This window comes from Cynocephalus volans, chromosome X (genome assembly GCF_027409185.1).
Source record: "Cynocephalus volans isolate mCynVol1 chromosome X, mCynVol1.pri, whole genome shotgun sequence".
Classification (NCBI taxonomy): Eukaryota; Metazoa; Chordata; class Mammalia; order Dermoptera; family Cynocephalidae; genus Cynocephalus; species Cynocephalus volans.
The window spans coordinates 178,376,369-178,402,475 of NC_084478.1; the positions used below are offsets into that span (position 1 = coordinate 178,376,369).

At 54.3% G+C, this 26,107-nt stretch overlaps 2 protein-coding genes across 2 annotated transcripts in view; both read right to left on the bottom strand.

The window, feature by feature from the left end:
* Window positions 1-934: 934 nt before the first annotated feature.
* On the bottom strand, window positions 935-9,544 carry IRAK1 (interleukin 1 receptor associated kinase 1). The gene is made up of 14 exons (XM_063083970.1): window positions 9,407-9,544; window positions 9,166-9,333; window positions 8,930-9,061; window positions 8,708-8,811; window positions 8,336-8,524; window positions 8,030-8,094; window positions 7,691-7,805; window positions 6,780-6,898; window positions 6,371-6,578; window positions 6,002-6,067; window positions 4,306-4,542; window positions 3,211-3,601; window positions 2,601-2,750; window positions 935-2,065 (listed from the first exon to the last, which is right to left on the bottom strand). Exons 1-14 carry the CDS (start codon window positions 9,540-9,542, stop codon window positions 2,004-2,006), a joined length of 2,142 nt encoding a protein of 713 aa, XP_062940040.1. The 5' UTR covers window positions 9,543-9,544; the 3' UTR covers window positions 935-2,003.
* An 11,434-nt stretch (window positions 9,545-20,978) lies between these two features.
* The window catches only part of MECP2 (methyl-CpG binding protein 2), a 56,045-nt gene continuing 50,916 nt past the window's right edge, over window positions 20,979-26,107 (bottom strand). Inside the window, exons 2-3 of the mRNA XM_063083067.1 lie at window positions 23,314-23,664; window positions 20,979-22,195 (exon numbers count right to left, since the gene is read on the bottom strand). Of these exons, the coding sequence (XP_062939137.1) occupies window positions 21,112-22,195; window positions 23,314-23,664 (1,435 nt within the window). The 3' untranslated portion in view covers window positions 20,979-21,111. The remainder of the gene's footprint in view (window positions 22,196-23,313; window positions 23,665-26,107) is intronic.

Sequence of the window (26,107 nt, forward strand, 5' to 3'; positions counted from 1 at the left end):
AGGTTCAGATCCCCCTACCAGCCAGCTGCCAAAAAATAAAAAAAGATACTGTGAAAGTTAATTCTAGGTGTCAACTTGATTAGATTAAGGAATGCCATGCCAAGAAACCTGGTAGAGCCATCTTCTTAGGTGTGTCCCTGAGGGTGTTTCCAGAAGGGATCAGCAGGGCAGCCTGAGTGGACTGGGTGGGAAGGATCTGCCCTCAATATGGGTGGGCACCATCTGATCTGCTGGGGACCCAGAGAGAACAAAAACTGAGGAAAAGGCGAATCTCTCTCTATCTGCTGGAGCTGGGATACATCCTGCTCTCCTGTCCGTGAACATCAGATCTCGAGACTTTTCAGCTTTTGGGTTCCAGAGTTACACCAAGGACATGACTGGCTTCCCTGGTTCTGAGGCCTTCAGACTTGGACTGAGCCACGCTGCACGCATCCAGTCTGCAGATGGCCTGTCGTGGGACTCCTCTTCACAGTCGTGCGAGCTAATTCCCCTAATAAATCCCCGCTCATCTATTTATAACATATCCTACTGGTTCTGTCTCTCTGGAGAACCCTGACTAATACAGATTCCATCTACAATAGTATCAAAAAACATGAAATACATCAGGAAAAACTAAATGGCACGTGGAGTACTGGGTAGCAGTGCTGTAGATCTGTCACCAGTCCGGGTGTGGCTGACTGGGAGTGGAAACGAGCCTGCAGGGGTGGGGTGTCTGGAGTTTTGGTTGGACACTCAGGAAACCTGAGGTGTAAAGCACTGGGAGCCCTCTGGCATTCATCATAAAAAAATAAAAGTAAAAAACCAGCTTGGACCCCTGTACCAGTCAGCTGCCCAAAACCCAAAAACCCAAAGAAACAAAAGAAAAGAAAAAAAGCAAAGCAGTCGCAAAGCTCAAAGTTCGCAGTACAATGAACTCCACAAGTACAGCCACAGATCAAAATGTCAATTTTTATTACTCAAGGATAACTTGGAATCACCAACATCTAGCTTCACGGGGCATGTAGTGTGACTAATGATTGTGAACACGGACTCATTGGAAGCCTGTGCTACAGCCCTGGGCTACTTTCGAAGATGCTCAAGAGGGCGCTCGGTTACACAAAACCTGACTTGCTTCTAAAAAACGAAGTCACATTTTTTTTTTCCCTGAAAAGGGTCCCCTTCCCTCTTTGCCTTGCTCCCAACTTCCTTCCTTCTTGGGGCTTCTCACCGTCTGGGTAACTCAAGGCTTGGGCTTAGCTGGACCTTGAGTAGTGGTCCCTCTGCCACAATCAGTGCCTGGGCTTGAGCCTGAGCCTGTGGCCTCTGGAGCCTGATTTGGCTTGGAAGCCATCTGTAGCGCCTAGGGGTGGCCTGGCTGGCAGGCAGTCACAGTCACAGTAGGCTAGCTCACAGGTCTCCCAGTGAGGCCTGCAGACACTGGCCCGAGGGGGGTGCTGCTGCCCTCTGAGGGATCTCAGAACTTTTGCTTCTTACTAGTGGACTGAACCATAGGACAGCCATACTTCTCTTTTCCAAATTATAAGCAAGTGGAGAGCCTGGGCCTCATCTGCTCTGTTGTGCAGAGTAGCTGCTTTTCCTCTGGGCTTCAGGAAAGTCCAGAGATGGGCTAAGGGCTGCTGCTGCAGGCCTGGGCTGCAGATGGCCTGCCTGGCTCCCTGCTCCATCCCATTGCACCAGCAGCCACACTGGCCTCTCCTGTCCGGCCTGTGCAGCCAGCAGCTTTCCCACATGCACCATACCACCCCACCCGCTAGACGCTGGACTGCAGGCAGGCCTCTGAGGTGTCTTGTCCTATCAATGGCTTTCAGCAGCCCGCCCAGCTGGCCCTGAGCCCTGCCTGTGCCCATGCCCCTAGAGCAGCGGGGGCCACCACCTTTTCTCCCTTTTGAGGATGGGGCCTCACCCCCGCTGCCTGTGGGCTGCCAAGGGTTCGGGCACCATGAGAACTTGCGACCATGAGAACTTTGACTTCCAGGTTTGGGGAATCTGCCCATGTGAACAAATCAGCTCTGAAATTCATCACTCTCTTCGGGCGCCTGCCTGTCTTTGCGTTCCAGGCCCAAGCCTAGGGGAGAGAGAGAGAAATGCCACCTAACACATGGGGGCGGGGGGCTCCCGGCCCGAGGGCTGGGCCACACCTCCTCCTCAGCTCTTGGGGCGCTATCTGGAATAGGGCGTTTTGATCCCTAAGCACTGGCTCTTCAAATAATACCTGGAATAGAAAGTTCCTACGGGGGATCTGTATGTTCTGGAGGTGTGAGGGAGGCTGGCACCCTCAGGCGAAAGGAAGATGCTGTCGTCAGGAGAGGAGGGAGCTGGGACAGAGTATTCCTAAGGGAGGTGTGGGGGCGGACTGGGCTTCCAGCCATGGTTAAAGGGAGTGGCCTGCCTGGCTGTCCCGTGCCCTTGGTAAGCAGGGGCCTCACCACTCAGAACAAATGCTCTGCTGTTTGTGGTTGGCACAAGGAAGCATGTCTGAGCAACCCCGGAGGCCAGCCATCAGGCTGCAGAGTGTACACGGGAGGGGGGTGCAGGGGGGTGCAGGGGGCTCCTCTGGGTGCTGGTGCCCAGAAAGCAGAGTCGGAGCAGTCCCTGGGTACCTGGGAGGGAGCTTGACGATAGCAGCTGCAGGCTGTCCAGGATCCCATCCTCATACAGGGCCAGCTTCTGCACCATCTTCTGTCGGGCTGGGTTGATGACAATCTGTGGTGGCGCTGACGATGATGACACGGAGCTGCCCAGGGGCGTTCCTGGGATGGAGATAGCATCCTCTTAGCTGTCCCTGGGAACTGCCTGGTGACACTTCCAGCCTCACAAGTCTTCCCAGCCCCAGCCTAGCACCCTGCCATCCTGGCCTCGGCACAGAATTCCTCAGTGAACTCTGAAGTGGGCCCGGACGGGGCCACACCACGGGCCCAGCTCTCAGGCTAGGCCAGGAGTCCGGCCCTAGACAGAGCCTTCCTTGTTCCTGGCTTTCGGGACTGGGGCAGGGAGAAGGGCTAGGATGCAAGCTCCTGGCCTTTCCTCATCCACTAAAGGGGGAGTGGGGCACAACCTGGGGGTCTGAAACGAGATGGCAACAGGCTACTCTCTGGGTCCCTTTCTGTGGCCTCGAGCTTACTAAGGCCACAGTGAGCTGAACAGCTGGCCCTAGTTCTCTCCTTCCAGAAGGCTAGGGTGGGGAGTATTGGGACTTGTCACCCTAGCTACCTTCCATGGCTGTGGGCCGGAGCCCTGGGCCACTGCCCCAGCTCGACTCTCCAGTGGTACCCCCTTGAGGACAGCCAGCCTCCCTGAGGGGTGCCGGGCCTGGGGGACAGCTTGCGGTCAAGTGCCAGGAGTGCAGGGCAGCAGAGAGGCTGGACACGCTCTCATCGCTCTCCACGGGCTGGCTGGGGCCTCTCGGGAGCGGCTCTGCAGCCTGGGCCGCGGCTCCTGGGGGCACTGCCAGGGGCTGCCATGGGACACCCCCGCTCTGGGCACTGCCGATGGTGGACACATAGGAGTTCTCCTGTGGGGAATCAGGGCTGCGGCTGGCGGCTTCTAGCTCCCAGGGCGGCCTTGCCGCTGCTGCCTGCAGCTCCTCCAGCCTCTCGTACACCTTTGAGGAGAGAAAAGAGGCTCAGTGTGAGCAGGGCCGATGCCCTGGGCGGGGCTTGCCGCACAGCCCAGCACCCCTTGCTCAAACCACAGGCTGCGCCAGGTTGCCCAGGACTGGCGCCCAGCCTCAGATCGCCATCCCAGGCCCTGAACAGCTGCCCTGGGGGCTGTAGGAACCACTAAGCCGGCACACCTTTCAGCTGGGAAAGCTTTGTCCCTGTCACAAGGAGTGCTACGAGTCACAGCCACCAAAGCCAAGGACTGAGAACGGCCTCTCTTTCTCTTCTAGAAAGTGAATCTCACTGTCCTGCTGCCCTCAAATGGGGCTTCTCTATTCTCAACTGTCAACAGGAGGGAAGAGGTGGGGGGGACCAGGAAGGGGACAGAAAAGGGCAGACGCAGTGGCACAGTATACCCAGCAGGGGGCGTGATAGAGCCCTCTCCCTCTATCCATGTGAAGTGGCGTCAGAGGCCCCCCCCCCAGCAAAGCAGGACCACCCTGGACCTGAGCTCAGGGGGGCACTGCCCCAGGCAGAAACAAACTGCTAGCAAGGAATGTCTGGAGGCTCATCTTCAGAAAGAGGCCTGGCAGGCGCTGTGTTCGGCTCACTACAGAGCAGGGTCAGGAAGGTGGGGTCTCTAGCTGGCCACCCCATTCTTATGGGCAGCTGGCTTCTAAACTGCTTCCCACCCCCCTAGGGCTACCTGAGTCATGGCAGGTCTCCTCTTGGCCCGGCGGTGCAGGCAGCAGCAAGCCAGCCGACCCAGGGCCAGGCCCAACTCAGGTGGGCATGGCCCGGGCCTGGGGTCCAGGTGCTTCTTGTAGATCTGGGTAGCAATGGGAGCAGCCCAGGCATCTGCGGCCAGACCCGCTTGAAGTGTGGTCTGGGTGCTTTTCAGGACCACCCCAGCCTCCTCAGCTTCCTCTTCAACCAGGTCTTTCTGTGAGACAGATACTGTAAGCATGGCCACCAGGTGGCCTTACCTTCAGCTGCATTTCCCAGACCCTTGTCACTCAATCCTGTGGTCTTCTTTCTATGGGTTTATTAAACACCCACTGCGTGCCCAGTGCTGCCCCCGCCTCTAGGGATATGACGACAAACAGAACATCCTGGACTCTGGCTTCACAGACCTGACTTCCTGGTGGGGCAAACACCAACAAGCCTATCAAATTGTTGAAGAGGCCCCCAGGGCATTCAACAAGGTCCTGAGCAAATGGCACTTGAGCTGGGATCTGAAGGTATGAACTAGCCAGAGAGGGCAGAGCTAAGGGGTGCAAACGTGACCAGAGGCCACGACAGACCAGAAGAAACCACCTGGGTGGGTGGTGGTCTTTAAGGTACAGGGAATGGCACATATGAAAGTCCTGGGGCAGGCAGCAGGGAGCTCCCCAAGTACAGGGGACCTGGGGAGTGGTGGGGTCATGCCACATTAAGGGATTGGGCCTTCATCCCAAGAGCAGTGGGAAGGCAAAGGAGCTTTCTGAAAGATCACTTTGGCTGCAGATGGAGAGCAAATGAGAAGGGTCCAAAGAAGACCAAAGAAAGACCCCTGAGATGCTATGCTTCTCCAGGGCAGTGATGGTGACAGTGGAGAGAAGCCCAAGTCAGGGCCAGCTCTAGAGACAGCACCAGCAGGACGCGCTGACGGCTGCAGAAAGTGAAGGAAGGAAGGGTCAAGTCTGGCACGTGTATTCTCAGCTGAGCTGAGTCCCTGCTGAGACGCCCTAACGGACAGCAGGAGCCCAGCCAGCAGAAGAGGCAGCAGGATGTGTACAAGTTTGTGAAAAGTGAAGAGTGTCCCCATACCAGCCAGCTGCCCCAAAACAGTGAAGAACACACACTGGCCAAGCATGTTCTGGGCCTAGGAACTGTCTGAGCGCCTCACGTGTGTTAAGTCTGTTTTGCATATGGGGAAACTGAGTCCCAGCGGGGAGCAGGAAGAATTTGCTACAAGGCCACTGTCAAGCTGGGACTAGAACCCAGGTCTTCTGTCTTTTGGCGCCATCCCCGTCTATGGAAAGGCAGACAAATGAAGGAGTAGGGGTGTGAGGGCAGCTCCGACCTGTCCCCAGTACAGAGCGTTCGTCCGTCTGCAGCTTGCGTGATGGGGCCCAGGAGAAGGCTTCTCAGAGCCACCCGATTCTGCAGCACTGCCTCACCCAGGCCCCTGCACCCTGGGACTGCTCCCCTGCCCCTGCCCATGGCATCTAGAGAAGAAAGACAGGGGTTCTCCTCGGCAAGGTGAAGGAAGCTATTAGGGGCCCTGCCCACTTTCAAAGATGAGTCAGCAGCAGCAAAGGCAGGCTTCCGTGGGGCGCTGCGTTCTGGATCATCCGCCCTCTGGGGCTGCACCTGTTGGCTGCCAGGAGCACCTCTCGGCCCTGCCTCAGGAGGCTCACCAGATACTTGGTCCTGGCACCGTGCGTCCTCACAGCCCTCTGGCCAGTCAGGGTCTCCAGCACTACCTGGAGAGGAGGCAGGGTGGACAACATAGCAGTGGCTTCTGCGATGGTGCCACCCCAGGCCTTGGCAGGGAGGAGCTGTCTGCAGAGGCCTCTGGGGTGGACATGGTTTGGGGCTGACAGGGGTACGGCCCTGGAACGGGCACATGACTGGCTCCCAACAGGGACAAAGCTATGTGTTATGAGACTGAAGCTTAGGCGATTTGGAAGGCCCACTTGAAGAAAAAGAACGTGAAATTACAAACACAAAATTAGATGCAGAGTGAGGAAGGGGACCCTGCAAGGGACGGAGGGCCAGCGGCTCACCACCCCAAAGCTGAAGGTATCAGTATCCACAGCCAGCCTCCCCGTCTTGATGTACTCCTCGGGCAGGTAGGCCAGGGTGCCCCGCACAGTCCGCGTCCGGGCCACGGCACTGCTCTGGCTGGGGTTGGCCCCGGCAAAGCGGCTGAAACGGGCCAGGCCAAAGTCTCCCAATTTGGGGATGAGTCTCGCATCTAGAAGGACATTGGAACTTGGGGAGGGGAGAGAGTGGCATCAGTCCGGCCCCGGCCCCAGCCTGCTCTGTCCCCCACACCTGCCCGGCCCTGACGAAACTGGACTCAAGCTGCCAAGCCAGTGCCTTGCCCACAGCAGCCCCCAGGCCACTCGGGCTCTGAAAGCCAGGCTGCGTCGGTCCCGCACACCAGCAGGCCAGGGCACGGCCCCTCCTCACCTCTTGATGTCTCCATGGATGAGGCTGGGGCTGTTCTGGTGTAAAAACTGAATTGCCCGGGCTGTGCCCAGAAGGATGTCCAGTCGCTGAGGCCAGGAGAGAGGGGGACAGCCCTGGGTCTGTAGCAGCAAAGAGACATAGAGGAGGCTGGGGGGCGGCTGTTCCTTGACCCCCAACTCTCCCTCCACCTGTCACTGCATGGCCTGGAACAAGTCACTTCACCCTCTGGGCCTGTTTCCCCTTCTGGAAAACAAGGAGCAAGATCTCCATGACCTAATTCACAAGCAGGCAGAGACTATGGTATTCCAGTGCCTCGTGGAGCCCTCCAAGGCTGGGAAAATGGCTGGGGAACGCGTTCTTGGGATTCGTGACAGAATCCGATGCACCTCTGTTCCCAGAGTTCATTACTTTGCCTCTAGACAGTCAGGAAGTCGTGGAAGGCCTTCATCCACCCTGCCCCAACAGAGCTTAGGTAAAAGGCAAAGAAGCTCTTGCCCTGTGCACTTAGTTAGCCCTGGTGTCTCCGGGGTACCTCACTCGGATGGGCCAAGTCTTGGGTTCAGATGCACGGCCTGCTGCCCACTGGCCACCTTTCCTCAAGCATTTTTGCTGACAAGATCCTTCAGCTACTCTGCTCGCACAGGGTAGGAGCTTGAGTCAACAATCCCCCTTTTAGAGGAGCAGCCACGGAGAGGCCACGGGAAAGAGTTCTGTAGAAAACGGTGGTCCAGCTGGGGCCCAGTCCTGAGCTAAGAGCTGTAGGGGAGCTGGAGGTCCAATGCCTGCCTGCCAGCAGGACCCACTCACAAAGGCTCAGAGCCCCATGCTGCCCCCACCCCGTGTGCCCAGCTCTGCCCAGGTGCCAAGAGTGCTGTGGGGCCGGGGAAGAGTGTCAGGCCAGGTGAGCCTACCTGGAAGTGAAGACGGTCTTCCAGGGAGCCGTTGGGCAGAAAGCCGTAGACAAGGCAGTAGAAGCCACTCTGAGCACAGTAGCCAGAAAAGTCCACAATGTTTGGGTGACGAAACCTATTTGAAAAAGTGGGGCCTGAGCACTCTGGCCCCCTGGCCCCACTACACTTTCCACCTGGCCGGACTGGGTGGCCAGTCCTTACTGGTCCCTCAGCTAGGCTGGGCCTGACAGGCTTCAGGGGCCCAAGGGAGCCAGGTCCTGTGGCATTCAGTCCTAGAACCTGCTGCGGCCCTGCTGTGGCTCTCCCTATGCCCCAGCCAGGGGGGATCCCCAGGCTCACCTCGACAGCTGCTCCACCTCGGTGAGGAAGCTCTGCTTCACCGAAGTCCACTCTAGGTCAGCGTCCTGCAGCCCCGGGGTGTGATGAAGGGGGCAGGGAAAATGGACAGTGTGAGGCTCCTGCAGCCGAGGCTTGCCAGCCACTTCCAATGCCACCTGTCCGAGGCCCAGAGAACCGAGGGGCCGGGGACCTTGAACTGGAATCAGAGGGCTGAAAGAGTTGCATGGGGAAGCCAGGAGGGAAGGGCTGGAGAAGTGAGGGCTGGCTACTGGCCTTCCAGGGTCTTCACTGGGATGCTACACCCACCTCCTTCAGCCTCTTCACAGCGTACACCGTGTTCCTCATCACTGCCCGGTACACGCACCCAAAGCCGCCCTCCCCGATCTTGAGATCGTCTGAGAAGTTGTGGGTGCCCTGGGAAATCTCACAGAGGGGCCAGCACAACGGAGAGGGGTGGGCCCCCTGCAGGAGGGACACTGGGCTCTCTGGCCTTGGCTGTGGGAAGAGACCCTGGATCAGGTGAGGTCCCTGTCTTCTCCCCTCTGCCCAAGGCCACAAGATCCCCCTGCCCCAGCTGCCTCCCAGCTGACCCAGCTTGGCTGACAGGGAATCCGCAGTGCACCAAAGGCTTTCGTTCTCCTTGTCTCGAATTTTCTCTGGGGGGCAGGGGGCACCTACCTTGGTAGAAGAAGGGGCTGGAGATGGTGGTGGTGGCTGGAGGGAAGCAGGGCTTGGGACGGGGCCGAGCTCAGGCTCCGAATGGGTCTGGGAGCCTGGAAAAGCTTCATAAAGACGCCAGTGAGAGGCAGGCAGAGACCGGCAGCAGGGTCAACAGCCATGGCACTGGTCAGGGTGGCCCCTTCCTCAGGTCCGTCAAGCCCAACACCAGGGCCCTCTTACCTGGAGAGAGGAAGGTGGAGGCTGAGGACTGCAACTTCCGGGAGCTCGGGGGCTCGGCCTCAGAGGGTGCAGAGATGCTGCTGGGCCGCGGGCCAGGGATGCTTGGGGGCGGCAGCGGGGCGGGAGGGTGCCCTGGGACGCCGAGGAAGGAAAGGAGGGTTGAGGCCCGAGAGGGGGAGGGCCCGTGGGAGGTCCCCAGCCCCGGGGCGCTCGGGGCCGTGTGCGCGCGCGCTCACAGGCCGTGATGATGTCCCGCGCGCGGAGCAGCTGCAGGTGCGTGAGGATGCGCACGAGGTCGGCCACGCGGGCGTTGCGGTTGATCCAGGGCCACAGGACGCTGGCCGTGCGCTGGCCGGAGCGCTCGCACAGCCGCAGCTCGGTCTGGTCGCGCACGATCAGGGCGGCTGCGGGGCAGGGGCGTCAGCCTCGGCGCCCGGGAGCCCGCGCCCCCCGCCCCCGCTCCCACCCGCCACCCACCGAACTGGCACCAATCGGCGGGCTCCAGGGCGTCCATCACTTTGTAGAAGCGGCACATGACCCAGGGCGGCACCTCGTACAAGAAGTGCTGGGCGCCGGGGGCCGCGGGCTCTCCCGGGCCCGGCCCCCCGGCCATGGCCGCCGCCGCCGCCGCCGCCGCCGCCGCCGCCGGGCCGGGGCCTCTCGGGGCCGCGGCGGGCGCGGGCCTGGGCCGGCCGGGTCCGCGGACACTGACTCACTTCCCCTTCGAGCCGGCCTCGTGAGGCGCTCGGCGGGGCGGAAGAGGCGGTGCCCGGGCCCGCCGCCATCTTGGCCGCCGCGGCGCCGCGCCCCGTAGCCGCACGGGGGCGCCACGCGCTGTCCTCGCCGTGCCGCGGGGCGAAGGGACCTCGGTCGGCGCGAGGCCGGCGGGGTAGGCAGGGCAGGCTTCCGGGAGGAGGGTGGCACTCCGAAGGATGAAGAGCAGCTCGCAGCACTGGGGACAAAGGGCACAGCAAAAGGCACGGGATGTTCCAGAAAGGCGTCTCACTACTAGCTTGGTGAAAGTCACTGGGAGGCGCCGTTATGAAGTTTTGGCTTCATTAGGAGGGCATTGGAGAGTTCTAGGCAGGACAGGGTCAGATGTGGGTCACAGAAAGCCCCCAGCTGATTACTGTCAGCTGTTGGTGAGGCCGGATACGGGGAGAACGGTCTGGAAGCTTGTCCAGCAGGCCGCCTCTTGTGCCCTGGATCCCATCTTTTCCGCTCCTTCAGTAACCTGCGCCAGCCAATTGTTAGCTCTTTGCAGTATTTGCCACTTTTCCTTCTTTGCTGGCTCCCACAGGCCTTTGCTCTACCCCTCATGCTTCTTCACCTCCTGCTGTCCCTCCTCCCTTTTCTGTCACACTTCTGGCTCAGTCTGCACTTCCCCCTGAGAGGACATACGCAGTTGTCAGTCACCAAGCTCAGCACGCAGTTGTCAGTCACCAAGCTCAGCTCCCTGCCCGTTAGACCTCTTACCCCATCTAGACCTCTTAGCCCCATCAGTCTCTCTTGCCTGTTCCCTCGATGTTCTCTATCCACTGATTTCTCTGGCTTTTCTGGTCACCCCACATTTCGGCGACCATAATTTTCCTGTCGTCTCACTAAACATTGGAGTCTGTCCCTTCCCCACAGGCCCACTGCTCTCACCATTACCTCTTACCTGGATGAACACACTAGCTTCCTGACCGGGTTCCCTGTCTCTTCTCTGGATGGCCTTGCTCAGGCACAAATCAACCCATAGCACTTTCCTGCACAAGACCTTCCCAAGGTTCCCAAAGCCCTCCTATGGAGTCCCAGCTCTTCAGTGCAGCCACAGGGCTGTCACAATGTAGCCCCTGCCCGCCCACCTCAAGTCTAGCCCTCTGCACACATCAGCAGCCTTAAGCCATTCAAAACTGCTTAGGTATCCTCAAAGGTATCAAGAATGCTGTCCCCCGTGGCCGTGAGGTTGCACATACCGCTCCTCCAGCCCTCCCCAGCCCTTACTCAGCTGTGGTGAAAGCTTCCCAAGCCCCGTAGGCGGAGCTGCCCACAGCCCATTGTACAGTCCTTCCGTGTGCACCCTTCTTGAACATACTGGAGTTCTGTGCCTCAGCACTTGTCTGACTCCCCCTCTAGATAGGGGAAGACCCCACAAGAAGCAGTGGGGTCTGACTCTTAAAGTTTCTCCAGCTGGATGCATGCTTATAAGGCAATAGGTCTCCTCCCAACAGTCCCACTTGTCCTCTCAATCCTGGCTGCAAAGGGGAACTTAGGGCTGTTTACAGAAATGAGGTCCACCCAAGGTCCCCAACTGGCCCCCACTGGAGCCTCTTCCCAGGAGCTGCAGCCACTGTGGCCATTCCCAAAGAGGAGGCCAACCACGCCCTGAGTCCCAGTGGCTTCTCACGGGGAGAGCCGTTACTGATATACCAACTGCAGTATCTGACATTATCATGCACACACACACTGAGCTCAGTGGGAGCAGGAACTTGGTCCTACGTACACAATGGGGGATATCAGTCCTGGAACAGGCCTGGCACACAGGAAATGCTATATGTATATAGGTCGAATTTTCAACTGTTTCATTTAACATTCAAGGCCAGGATTTTAGAGGGTAACTTCCAGTAGCATGTGAAGCTGGACTCTAAGCAAATCCACAGTCCCTCTGCTCTATGCAGCTGTCATCTCCTCCGGCCTGGCACCAGGCTGGTGAGGACAGCTGTGGCCTGGGTAGGCAGCTCCTGAGAGCCTACACCCTTATGGGAAGCCAGTGACAACAGGGCCCCCTTTGGACAGTTCCTCAGCATGCCTTTGCCTGGTCAGGGAAACAGGTTAGCACTCAGTAGAGGCCATTCAAGGGACTCAGCTGGTGTGGGACACAAAAGGAGCCAGAGCCCCAGGTGGGAAGTTGTCCAAAAGCACCACGGCACATCCAGACCTAGGAGGTGCCACTGCCATTCCTGTCAGAACAGGGAAGTTGTGCTGCAGGCAGACTCGTGCCAGGCCCTTCCTGTCCCACACTGGAAAGCACTGGCACAGAGCAAGCCAAAGAGGCTGCCAGTGAGGCCAGTGCTAGAAGTGGGCTTCCCTTCCCATCATGGCAGTCCTGAATGTGGCTCGCTGTATTTAGGGACAGTCAGCTCCAATGAGGAAGCGCACCACCATGCTGTCATGTGAGCTGCAGGGGGACTGCTGTCTTATAATGAAAGCCCAGACCTTGAGTCACTTTCACAGAGAGATTTATCGAGAATGCTAACAGCACAGGATACAGTACTTCCCAACAAGAAGTGCAAACGCGTCACTTAGAAAGGCATGCTGAGTATTCTTTGCTTTCACATGTATTAAAAAACTTACAAAAATAAAATAAAACTGCGTGCTGCCCATCTTTTCAAATAGTAAAAGAACCTTATGAAAAAATCACTTGATTTTACAACAAAAGACACAAACGGACATTTTTATGTAAATTTATAAGGCAAACTCTTTATATAATAAATAGGTTACAGGGATTCAGTGGGGGGTGTTTTTGAAACGTATACAGGTACATTCAGACAGGTTTACTGAAATGGTACAAATTTCCTTAATAAATTGCCTTTTGTTTTTAAATATATCAGTGCTTTCAGTCATTTGGCTATACACAAAGAACCTTTTTTTTGAACACTACAAAAAAGCAATCAATATTTTTTGTTTTTAAAACGATCTACTTATTTTCTAAAGTAATTGTCCCAAAACACAAAAACTGAAGGTGAATGTGATAGAGGGCTTTTAGAGACATCTCCAGCTAAGTCTGTCCCGGGCCTCTCCCCTTGCCCCACGTGTACCACTCCCATCCTCAGATGGCTTTTTGGGCCATAGTCATCTCCTTTCTGCACAGGGTGGCCTGTGTCACTGGCAGCACTATCCACAGATCTCAGCCTCTGGGCTGGCACAGGGGAGCATCACTTCAACTTGGGAGGGGGCGGACACCCTGCCTGGTTCTTCCAGCTACTATACCCCATGTGCAAATGGTCACTGCAGTCAGAACCATCCTCTTCACCTTTCAGAGGAGGATCTGTCAGGTGCTAAAGGGAATTATCCTTGTCTCACGAGTCTAAAAACAATGTCTAATGAGGATAACAGCTTCTCTGAGAAGTATGTTTGTGCCATGGAAAGGCCTAGGGGGTTTCTCACATCTTAAGTTTTGCTGGGAATCGGATGATGGCAAAGAGCGAGAAGAAGTGCCTCCTCCATCATCATTTTATTCTCCCAGGATGGCAGGGAACAGAGATGTCATATGAGTGTTGTGCACTGGGGGACAGGGTGGAGAGAGAAGTGTCTTGAACGGTAATGCCCACAGGGCACACCTTGGAGAGGAGAATACCCACTGCCTGGCTTGTCCAGGAACAGTTGCATCAGGCAACAGTGGCCAATACATCTGCCGACATATGCCTGACCTGTGCCCAAATGAAGTGTCCTGGCCACACCCTCAGGCAGGCTCAGCCCCATCCTCCCTGTCTTCAGTGAGGTAAGCTCTGCTCACACACATTCCCTCCTGGCTCCCCTCAAAAGAACATCAACCTTGTCTTTCCTTAAAAATAATGGTGGTGGTAATAATATTGGGGCAGTGGGGGGGCGGCGGGGGGGAACCAAAGAATCCAGTGGGTGGAACAAAAACTGGTTTTGCTCTGACTTTGAAAGTCGCAACACAGCAGCTATTCGGTCTGTTGGCTCGGAATGGGACTCCCGGCTTAGCTTCTTTGGGTGGTTTCTGGCTGACCTGGGCAGGGGTCTTTTCGGGTCTCCTCCTCCCCAGTCACCATCCCCCTCCCTCCGAATGCTTTTGTTTGTAAAGAAAAGGTGTCTAGAAGCATTTGTCTCTGGAACAATTACTTTAAACAAGGTTACAATACAGATTTCAGTTCAAACACAGAAGAGATTTACTTAGCGAAGTTCCTTTCACCCACCAAAAATTACACAAATATAAGCCTCAACGCCACAGTTAAGAGGACCAGTAGAGAGAACCTCATGTTTGGAACACAAAAGGAGAAATCAAAACCAAACCAAACCCAAACAGAAAAACCCCAGAAAGACAAGGAAAAGGCTAGGAAGGAAGGGGGAGAGCAAACACAGCACACATTACAGTGTCCAGATACACGGGAGCCCAGCGCGAGGAAAGGGCTCGGCACACATTGAGTAACAGTCCTGGTGATATTTGGTCATATATTCATCAACTACTGACTCTGGAGCGGCTGTTATTGATTGAAGCAGTGACAAATCAAACGGAAAAGGAGGCCGTGGTAGCAAGGGAAGGAGCAGGCTTCAAGTTCTGCAAACCTTTTGCATTCCACTGTCCAGCTCCCCAGAAACACTGACCAGGTGGGCCCCGCTCCATCCGGGCGGGGCTCGAAGTCACCGGGTGAGGCTAACTTGGGTGCTGATTTCATGTCAGTCAGAAAGCACGCACGTGGACACACGCAGACACCCACCTGTTAGTGGCCAAACATCAGCGGCAACGGCCTCCTCTGCCCCCATCCCAGGCTGTGTGGGAAAGATCTTCGTGACCCACTGCTAATACTGAATGCACGCGGGAGCAGGCCCGGGGATGTGGGCCCAGAGGCTGCCCCAGCCCTGGTCCTCCAGGGGCCTGAGGGTAGCCCGGCCACTCAACGGGCTGCAACTGTTTCTCTTTTGGACTCAGGCCTCAGAAGCAATGACGCAGGGAGGGAAGCTTTTGGCCCTGGTGATTATAATGCTCTCTGCTTTGGAAGAACAAGTTTCTGAATTTTTTTGGTGTTTTTAGTTACTTAAAAAAATGATCAAAAAGAACTGTTACAGCTAAACTCTCTAGCAGATATTGCTCATTAAGAATTACAAAAGCAAATGCAATTACTCGTGGGATGGGGAGAAGAGAAAGGGACGTTACTGGAGTCTTCGCTACTTCCTGGAGGGGACCAATTGGGCTGTCGCATGTGGTTCTGGGGCTCTGGTGTTCTACCTGGTGCAGCTCACAGGTTCAGAGACAGAACAGGCCTCCCATCTGTACCGACGCCCCCTGGACTTAGCAAGGTGGGGAGGGTGAAACACACTTCAAGCCCTACTGGTGGGGAGTCCTGCTAGGCTGACTCTCCACAAGGGCTCACCCTGACTGGGTCACTGGAGCAGCGGAGTCAGGCCATCCCTGTGGACTCCAGCTCCCCCCACAGGTGGAAGGGGACTTCAGCAGGTCAAGGGGTATCCTGCATCCAGGAGGAACAGAGTGCAAAACCTGGTGCTGCCTGAAGCCTCCTTCGCTTGGCCCAGGGAAGCCCTTGAAAGAAGCGAGGAGAGACCGTGGATCTGCTTGGACAGAAGAAGTGACCAGCAGACAGATTTGTCATTTTTTTCTTTTTTTTTTCTTTTTTTATTTTCCCTTGTCCTATGCTATGGTTATCAGAAATATTGTAATTAAGCAACAGGTATAATTTTAACAGGTCTTTTTTGTGTGTGGAGCCACAAGCAAAATGAGTTTGTAATTGTGCAATATACAGATATATATATAAAAATTCAACTGCTTTGTGTGTCTAGCCAGTGCATTAAATAAAAGGGACCAAAAAAACTAAAAGCCAAACTAAAAAGCAAAACAAAAGTCCAGGATAGAGGAAACAAAGCAGTCCTATGCATATAGTCTATAAGTTACTGGATAGAATCAGGGTCACCAGGAAAAACAGCTTTGCCACTTGACACACAAACACTGTGGGGAGAGGGACTATCAGTGAGCAGGAGACAAATCTCTTGGCCTTTTCACCTCATTTGCTCTCGCTGCTGAGCAGGACCCAATAAAAGGTAAGACAGAAAGGGGGGAGCCAGGGAGCAAGGGTGATTTGCAAGTTTCTCAAATGCTGAATTCAAAGGAAGGATTTCCTTCTGTGACTGAAGATCTGGGCTCTGCCTGTGCAAAGACCGGGTGTGTGTGTGTTTGTGTGTGTGTGTGTAGGACTGTCCTCCCTCCCTGCACTGCCCTCACTTGCCCTCCCTCTGCCCTGGGGGCTCTGGAGCTTCTTGACTGAGTGACAGGGTAGGCAGAGTGGCTTGCAGAGGCAGTGAGAGGCTCTGGGGTGAGGGACGAGTTCAGAAGAGAGCGCCGGGGTGCTCTGCCACTTCAGGGCCAGAAGACCCCGAGGAGAGCAGAGCAGGAGGAATGTGCAAGGGCAGTCCACACTCAGAACTCATGGTCTTCCTGACCAATCAGTGCTAGGGCAGGCTCTGTCAGGATGAGAAAAGAACAGGAGGTAGGGTGGTGCTGGGCCTTCCATACCAAGAGCTAGGCTCTTATAGCTTTGGGACCAGGTTAAACCCCATACCGCCCCCAAAGGACAGAGTCAGAAGCTGTGTCCTGGGGGACTGCTACCCAAAGAGAGACTGGTTCTCCAATGACAAAATGGCCCAGAGTCTCAGGAGGCCCCTAGTTCCATCTCCTCAGATACAGGAGACTTCATGCTGGATTTCCTTTCGCCTCTAACGCTCACCAGACATCTCAGGCCAAGTGCTAAGTATTTTTAGATCAGGATTTTTGCAAGGCTTGCTCTTATTCATTCAGAAACATCAAAATGTAATTTTCAGCCAAATATTTTCTAGGTTTTCCTTCTAAATTGCTGAGAACTGGTTTTAGTGTTGTTTTTCCCCTTTAATATGTAATTTTAGAGCCTGGGGGAGGCAGTATCCTAGCGACTTATAACAATTAGACTATGCCTTTTTAAAAGATTGATACAGTATCTAAAAGAGAAAGACACCAAAATGGAGAGAATCACAAATCCCTTCAGGGTGGCGCTAGTTCACTGATGCCCAGCTGAGAGGAAGAGCAGGAAGAAGCCATGGAGGGAGCAGAGGGCTCTGCCCCAGGCGTGGGGGCTGCTGCATCTGCCCCCACCCTGCTGCGGCAGGTTCTCCAGGCATGCTGGCTTGATTGGTAGGCAGGAACTCGGGGGATTTGCTATGGGATCATCCACAGGGGCTCTAGAAACAGTTTACTTCCTTAAGTCTAGGCCATAGGTCCTTGAATCTGTAGGTGTGAACTCCAATCAGGAAACAATTTGAGGCAACGAAACAGGCTAAGAATTGATGCACTAAGGTCTTCTCAAAGAACCAGTACCTGTGAGCTGTCCCGGCCCAGTCGGCCCAAAGAGCCTGGCTGGAATGATCTGGAAATACAGAGCTCTGGCTGTCGGGGCTCCACTTGGGCTAAATGAAATCCAGCTGGTCCCACCTGATGGCTTCAGTTCATACCCTTTTGCTCTCTCCTGGGCTTGAGCTGCTTATTAAAAGTTACTTAAAATTCAGAGGTCCTGCCAGCTAAGGAAACTCCTTTCTCTATCAAACTTGGCAGTTTGTTTCTGGTTATTACCCTCTTTCATGATCACTGTCACAGCAACGACAAGCTGGGCAGACAAGCAGGTGACAATTTAAGGCTGCTCCGGTTCCCATTTCCACTGTTCATGCCCTCTAGCCTGTAAAAATGCCACTGAACAGACTGCTGTCTGCATTGGCATTGGAGTCTCAGGAGTAGCAGCTTTCACCATCGAGCGAGCTGAGAGGCTGGGCCCTTGGCTGGTTTGGCACCGATGGATTGGGGAATGAGGCATTTCTAGATGTCCCCTGTGCCTTTTGATATGGAGATACAGCACCAGCAGAAGGGAGCTGTACTAGAGCCTGGCTGTGGCCAATTGTCCCCAGCTCACTGCATTGTCAAGGCTGGCAATTCCACTGGTTATGACAAGCCCACCAATAGGCAGGGCAGGGCTGGGCTGGGTGTACCTGGGAAGAGCTCGAGGACATACAGTATTCTGTCAGGAGAGGAGGTAGTAACTAACGACTAGAACGAGGGTGGGGAGACTGTGGATGTGACCTTAATGACCTAGCCCCATGGGTATTTGAAAGCTGTTGGTCAATTCCTGTATTCTTCACATATTCAGTAAAAGATGCCCCCCAATCTTCATAGTTTTCAAGTACAGACAAAATTGAGGTCACACCCCAAAACTGGGCCGGACACAGCTGGTGAGAATCCCGTGGCTTAAGGCTTTCCCCTCCAACCTCTTGTCAACTTGACCCCAAGGCAGGGCAGCACAGGAGCTGCAGGACCCCTGCCCGTTTGGGCGATAAACTGCCAAGGCTGCCTGTTTAAAGGCAACCGACTTGTGATGCCTTTATTTGGGGAGGAAGAGGGAATGGGGAAGAAAGGGGGAAACAGAGAAAACCCTAAGGAGTCTCAGGCACCACCTGCAGCTTTGGAACAAACTTTGAGAAAGAAGTTGGGAGTGAGGGAGCTGCAGGTGAGACCCAACTGAAAGAAAATGACACCTGAAATGTGTTCCCAACCACGAATGCCCAGTCAGCCCCTGAATGAACTGTCATGGGCGACAGGGGTGCCTGCTAGGCCCCACACTCCTCTTCCCAGGACCAGACAGTACCAAGCCAATGGAGAAGCCAGCTCCTGACACTGGGCCCAGCAGCCACATTTCACTGGACTAAATCTAATGTGTAAAAACTTGACAGACCAAAACAAACATCTCAGTGACAACCTGGCCAGTTGCTGCACTCGCGTGGATAGGTGTCCTTTGGGGGTGCCAGGAGTTTGAGGCCACTGCGGGGTCAGGAGCCTTTTGTCCTTGGAGGAAGAGGAGTTCAGAAGGGCTCGTCCCTCTCCTCTGACTCCCCTTCCCTTCTTGGGGAGGAGTCAGAAGTGAAGCTGGGAGGATCAACAGCAAAGCAGGTGGAAGGGATTAGGGATTGGACCAATGGAAGTTTTGTGCAGGACTTGCTTTTACAGCATAAGGAAATGGATACATATGTGTTAGAAAGTCTAACTATGACTCTACAAACAGAATGGGGCAAACTTCCTTGCTTCTAACCATTCCAGAAGAGACAAACACATTTTTTTCTTAAGCTACTGATTGGAACTGTCAACTATGGTTCCTGATCACTACAGACTGGCAAGGAAGTGTTAGACAGTTTCTATGATGTTTCACTCCTTCATGATTACACGGTAGTAAGGAAGCCAGGGGACAATAACTGAAATACACAAGACAACACGCACTTGACAGTTCATGGCAGCAGCTCACATGGGATGTGCCTGTGGGTGTTTCTGGAAGCATAAGACTGCTGTCTCATTTGCTACTTTGATAAGGTACTTCTCAGTTGGACAGATTTAGATATAAGAGACATCTCTGTAAACACAGAAAAGGATATACCAATATGATGAAGATATGCAGCTAGATAAGGACTTCCTGAACAGAAGAGGTTAAACAGATGGGATCCCAAATGAAAATTGATCAATTAAAAACCCACAGCAAGCCCAAGCCTCTAAACCTCCACACCACACCAATGGACCAGATATTGAAATGTGTGGTGTACTGGCCTGACCCAGCATCCAGTGAGTAAAAGCATTTCCATTAGAAAAGAACTCCATGGGAAAAAGAGGAACAGGGAGGAGCTGGGGGACACTTGTCTTGCTGCTGCCCTGTGGCACTATGCTAGAGCTAGACTTCTGAGTGAAGTGGCATGGAGCCCCTGCCGGGCCACTCAATGACCCTGAGAGGCCACAGGGGGGCCCTCTGCGCTTCCTTCCCTCAGCTACCAAACCCAGCCCAGCCTCTCTGGCCTGCTCCTCTAGAGCAGAAGAGTGAAAAGGCTCATTGTCCCAGGGTCTGAAAAGCCTTTTGCTTTTTTTGTTACCAGGGAAGAGGGGGCTACGTAGAAGAGTAAGACCTTGTTGCTCTCTTGCTCTTCACAGAGAGGCCAGGTTGGACTCAACAGAGCCCAGGGCTTCCTCAGGGCTCAGAACAGGGTGGGGCTGGTACTGGCAGCGGGAAGACAAAAGTAAGGGAGAGTTCTAGGGACTGGAGCTGACAGGTGTCGGCTCGTGGTATACCTGGGCACTGAGGCTGCCTGGAACAGAAGGAATGAACTAGGAAAAAGAAAGGAGGAAGGGGAAGAAATGAAAGGATGAAAGGAAGGCAGAGAAGAGAAACCAATCAGGAAGTCCTTATAAAATTGCAGCAAACACTTAGAGTTTCGGAGCTTCGTGGGAACCCTATGTGCTGAGCCCACTTTAAAACAAGCGCCCAGGTATATACAGATCCAGGTAGTTCTGAACACCATCATGTCTTGTGGCTTGAGGGACAAAGTGTCACCAATTCAAGCCAGTTTGCTGTCAGAGCATGTTTGTTTTGAAGTGGGAACATGAAGACTCAATAGTGCAAATAATTCTAAGCTGTCCCTAAAGGAGTAGAATTGTAAAGTAATTGGAAGAACATTTTCCTCTCCTCCCCCCTTGCGCCGTGTCCCATCTACTAAGTCCCTAACTACCAAACACAGGCTGTTCTGAGCAACTAGGAATCCCTCTGGCCCCGCTGTTCTTGGCCTGGCCCCAACCCAGGCCAACCTGCCTGCATCTCCTCCTGCTGCCTGCATGGCCTCTCTCTCTAGTGCCACCCACTCGAGGATGTCCCTTGAGAATGGGCAATGCCACCTCACCTTGGGCCATCCTTTCCTGTGGCTCAGGCCAGTTTACACCCAGCAGTTCAAGGGACGACTGCCTCCTAGCCATGCCAGAGCTGGAGCAGACAGGTACCACTTTCCTGTCCTGTGAAATGTCCTTGTCAGTTTTAGATTGGGGCTGGCGTGGGGCCAGACCTGTGCTACCGCGGGTGGGATCACATGGGCCATAGGCACTGGCCATCTCCGTCTTCTCTAAAGAATCCAACTGTTTCTCCTGTCTCACACCTCCCTATCCCAACGTGGTTGGGAGTGGGGTAAGTGGGGGAAGCAGGGGAGCTGTGAGTGGGGCACCAATGGCACCAAAAAAGAGAGTGTCCTCTTAACTGCTCTCTCTCCTAACGACCACATGGGGGAAAGGTCTGGGTGGGAGGGGAGGTGCCTGATCAACAGCTTGTCTGGTCAGTAGTATCTGCAGCAAGCCTTGTTGAAGGAGCCTAGTTTAGAAAAGTGCAAAGCTACTTCTGGCCCTGGTTAGGTCTTCAACCTGACTGTGCTTGTCGGTAAGAAAAACATCCCCAATGCTCCAACTATTCCCACCCTGAAGCCACGAAACTCTAAGTTTACTGAAAGAAAAAAAAATATTTTTTATTTCAGTTAATCGGGAAGCTTTGTCAGAGCCCTACCCATAAGGAGAAGAGACAACAGCTGCCTTTATTCTTGTTGGTTTGCTTTGCAATCCGCTCTGTGTAAAGTCAGCTAACTCTCTCGGTCACGGGCGTCCGGCTGTCCACAGGCTCCTCTCTGTTTGGCCTTGGCATGGAGGATGAAACAATGTCTTTGCGCTCTCCCTCCCCTCGGTGTTTGTACTTTTCTGCGGCCGTGGCAGCGGTAGTGACCGCGGGCTGAGTCTTAGCTGGCTCCTTGGGGCAGCCGTCGCTCTCCAGGGAGCCTCCTCTGGGCATCTTCTCCTCTTTGCAGACAGTGCTGCTCAAGTCCTGGGGCTCAGGGGGGCTGGTGGGGTCCTCAGAGCTCTCGGGCTCAGGTGGAGGTGGGGGCGGTGGCGGAAGCAGTGGCACAGGGGCCTTTGGGGACTCTGAGTGGTGGTGATGATGGTGGTGCTCCTTCTTGGGGGGTGAGGAGGCGCTGCTGCTGCGCCCCTTAGGGCTGCTCTCCTTGCTTTTCCGCCCGGGGCTCTTGCAGGTCTTCAGTCCCTTCCCGCTCTTCTCACCAAGAGTGGATACTAGCAGGGGCTTTACCACTTCCTTAACCTCGATGCTGACTGTCTCCCGGGTCTTACGCTTCTTGATGGGGAGCACAGTCTCCTGCACGGACCGGATGGAAGACTCCTTCACAGCTTTCTTCTTGGCCTCAGCAGCAGCCGCGACCACCACACTCCCTGGCTTTCGACCCCGTTTCTTGGGAATGGCCTGGGGGTCGGCCTCAGCTTTTCGCTTCCTGCCAGGGCGTTTGATCACCATGACCTGGGCAGATGTGGTGGCCCCACCCCCCTCAGCTTTGCCCCCTGGTGAAGCTTGAAAAGGCATCTTAACGAGGAGCTTCCCAGGACTTTTCTCCAGGACCCTTTTCACCTGCACTCCCTCTGATGCTGCCACCTTGGGTCTTGCAGTGCCACTCCCTTTGGGGCGTCCCCGACCTCTGCCAGTTCCTGGAGCTTTGGGAGATTTGGGCTTCTTAGGTGGTTTCTGCTCTCGCCGGGAGGGGCTCCCTCTCCCAGTTACCGTGAAGTCAAAATCATTAGGGTCCAGGGAAGTGTCGCCTACCTTTTCGAAGTATGCAATCAACTCCACTTTAGAACGAAAGGCTTTTCCCTGGGGACTGTGGGGACAAATGGACAGACACAAAGAACAATTAGAAGCTTCCAAGGCAATGTCAGAGAGAGAGCAGAGTGAATGGTGATGAGAAACTCTCTGATAGACATTACTATTATCAACATTGCACTACTGAATAAGAGTCTGATTTAAGAAAAGCCAGGATTAAGTTGAAACTAGAAGGGCACAGCCAGGGTTATACATGAAGCAGGAATCAGGTCACCTGGTGGCAGTTGGCACCTGCGTGGCCTGCTCTAATGCCAAAATATCTCAGTGCTGGCTGCTCAACAGCTGTTGCCTGGATGCCCCTGAAGATCTGCCTGCCATCGAGGCCACTCCTCTGTCCACCCCACCCTCCACCCCACCAGGTCTCTCCACAATCCAGCAACCAAAGGGGTCAGGCCTGGTACAGAAAGGGCCATTAGCAGGCTGAGGACCATACTGCTGGTTGGTACCTGGGCCTGATCCACTATCTGAACACTTCTGTGTCTGAACTTGGGCATGGCACTTAGCCTCTCTGAGGATTGGTTTCAACAGGATAATGCTTTGCTCGCCCTTCTCAGAGATGTAGAATTAAATAAGGAAGGCCGTCTGCAAATGTCCTTTGAAAACTGCTAACCATTTTGAGATTATTTAAGGGGCAGAAATGAAATGTGCTTCTTTACTCACTCCTCTTCTGAACCTCTGGCTCTGGAAGTTATTCTGCTTCAACAGAAAATGCCCTGCTATCAGTCCAAAGCTGGACAAATGCAAAAGAGACAGTTGGAAAGGCACATGGAGCCCGTCTCTCTCTCTTCTCAGAGGCCCTATTAGAGAGTACACCTTTCCCCACACTGATTTGCAGACAAAAACAAAATCAGAGTAGGTCCTACTGCTATTCCATCTTCAGACAAGGACTCAAACTGGGGAGAGGAAAAAGGGTCTGCTACCCTCAGAGTAGTGACCTCTGAACACAGTCATTCCAAGCATATCTGGTCTAAGTGTTCATTATTTATGTCCCTCCCCCCCCCGTGGGATTATGCACATGAATTTTCCTCATCAGTGAGCAGCAAAGAGCTGTCACTCCAAAGCATCCCTGTCACTAGCCCTCCCCACCCTGTAGAGACAAGAGTTGCTCTTACTTACTTGATCAAATACACATCGTACTTCCCAGCGGAGCGGCCAGATTTCCTTTGCTTAAGCTTTCGTGTCCAACCTTCAGGCAGGGTGGGGTCATCATACATGGGTCCCCGGTCACGAATGATGGAGCGCCGCTGTTTAGGGGAGGCAGATGCTTCTGGCACAGCTGGGGCAGAGCCTGACCCTTCTGATGTCTCTGCTTTGCCGGCCTCTGCTGGCTCAGCAGAGTGGTGGGCTGACGGCTGCAGAGGCTCATGCTTGCCCTCTTTGTCTTCTTTCTTATCTTTCTTCACCTTTTTAAATTTCAGGGGTTTGTCCTTGAGGCCCTGGAGGTCCTGGTCTTCTGACTTTTCTTCCCTGAAGTGTTAAACAAGCATGTAAGTATCAAAGAGAGCACATCAGTCTGCAGAAAAAGTGAGCAAGAGCAGGCTTGGGGCATCCCGCCACATACAAGGCCCCAGGCCATTGTGTATTCAGATCTTGATGCCCTTCCCTGGGACAATGGAGCCTTAGGTCAGACTGGGGACCAAAGATTTCTTTAGAGGCTCTGCACTGCTGGTGGTGTTGGCCAAGTGCACCCGACCTGCACTGTGGCCACCCCCAAGTCTCCCTGCTAGCCCTGCAGGGCAGTGAGCAACCTGCACAGGTGTTGTTCTTCTGAGTAGAAACACCTTGTGGCTTCTCACCACATCACCTCGGAAGAGGCCACTTTATGAGCTGCACTCAAGGGCCTCTGGGGCTTGACAGCTAACAAGAGGACTTTGACTGCTGGAAAGGGAGCTGCCCACCCAAAATGGGGGTGGGGGAGTTCCCTCCACAAAGGCCTGGGCTTGGGTGTATTTTTGGTTTTCTCAAGTGTGTTAACACACCTATCAAATTTATGCTCAATAAAAAACAGCCTGTGAGGCACAGCACAACTTGCTGATAAGGTGGCATACAGCAGTGTCATGGAAACAACACACAGGTTTGGAGCCAGACAACCTGAGCTCAAATCCTGGTTTTGCCACTTTCCAAACATGAACCCAAGCAAGTGACCTCAGCATTCCATGCCTCCATTCCCTCATCTTGACAATGGGTAACCCCATCCCTGAGGCATCCTTACTGTGAGAATCACAGGGAGAAAAGGCACAAAGGTCTATATAAATACCACCTATATAAATACCAGCTAATTTGGGCAAACGGAAACTGCTGCCCAGAGTTCTGGCATGAGAAGACAAGTGATCCCAGGTTGTGTGGGCCTCTATCACAAGAAGCTCCCTCACAAGGGATGGTGGCCTCAGCAGAGGCAGAGGGAAGAACAAGGAGAAAGGTGTGGTCCAGGCAGAACTGTGAGTCCCTTTCCTCTGGCAGAAGAGCACCTTCTCCATTCCAGGGCGGGATGCTTCCCTACTCTTTTATGCTGACAGAAGCAGCTCCTTCCCTACACATCCCCAGCCTGGTAGGGCTCCTTCCATGGGTACTTTAGAAATGGCCACTGTGAGGCCCCAGACCCTGGGATCAGAGTCTGGCCATGAAGCTCTAGTGACCCACCTGAGGAAGACACAGTGAGACCCCCCTAGCACTGCAGAGCCTTAGCAACCCTGCTGTTGTCACCTACAGCTCTTAGCCACAGGTCAGGCCAAGGGAGGCTTGGAGAGAAGAAATTGCTGCCCGCTAGTCCCTTAGTTAGCAGTTCCTTCTCGGAAAGAGCACAACTATTCCTATCCTCTGTGTTTTCAGCCCCAGAGCTCCCCCATCCCACATGACTTGTGTCAGTGCTGGTCACTGCCTTGTGGCTGGTCTACCCTGAGCAACTTCCCCTCTTGTGTACAGTGCAGAGACTGTGCAATGCTGGCACCCTGGTGTGCACTGGCAAGCATCATTGGGAAACCAGGACTCAAAGGACGATGGTAAGTCACCAAAGGCTGGTTAGCACATGGACTCAGAAGCTACAAGTACACGCCTTTCCAGAACAGTCTGGTCAGGTGTTGGAGGACAGGAGTGGCTACAGTTGAGAGACAAGGTCCTAGTGAGGGAATGTCCTGGCCCACTCTGGCTTGCCTCTGAGTTCTTCCCTATCGTGTATCTTCCCCGAACAGTTTAGGGCTCAGAGTGTGGCTGCCACAGGGTCACCAAGAACCATTCTATACACAGAGGTATCCCAGAGCCCGCAGGGTAACTTTTCTTGCTGTAAAGTGGGGGTCCCTAACCTGTTCCAGCATACAGCTCACTTTTCTTTTCAGAGGTCACTTTTCAATTCTCCTAGTCTTAGGGTTCTAGATGGGAAATGAAGAAGAACCTGGGAAGCTAGGAGTGGCCTGTGGCCCACCTGTTCATCCTTTGGGACTGGTCCACTAGGCAGCTCCCCAGTAGAGCGGCCCAAGAGAAAGGCCAGAGTAGCAGGCAGATGGGAATCGCCACTTCCACACAATCCACCATGGCACTGCCTAATGCCAGCACTGTTCCCTGGACAGTCCAGGAGTCAGAGAAAAACACCGCACCACTGGGAAGGGTCTGGCTTCTTCAGAGTTTTCATTTGTATTCCCAAGTACTGTAACCACCACGACTAGAAATCTACCCTGAGGAAACACCTCCAGAAATGCCAAACAACATACACATGACGGTATTTGCTACAGCATTATTTTTACTAGCTGAAGATCGCTGACACCTTGGACCCCCGTCACTGGGGAACTTGTTGCATCAACCATGGTATGCCCACACACTGGAGCACTATGCAGCTAGCAAGGGACAAAAGAAGAGCCCTACGAACTGCTGTGGGGTGATCTCCAGGATTTATTGTGAAGAGAAAAAAGCAAAGTGC

Coding starts and splice junctions, on each gene's coding strand:
- IRAK1 (XM_063083970.1), bottom strand. CDS start 9,542: ATGGCCGGGGGGCCGGGCCCGGGAGAGCCCGCGGCCCCCGGCGCCCAG. Junction 9,062..9,165: donor GCGGGACATCATCACGGCCT/GTGAGCGCGCGC, acceptor TCGGCGTCCCAG/GGCACCCTCCCGCCCCGCTG. Junction 8,812..8,929: donor CTCCACCTTCCTCTCTCCAG/GTAAGAGGGCCC, acceptor GTCTTTATGAAG/CTTTTCCAGGCTCCCAGACC.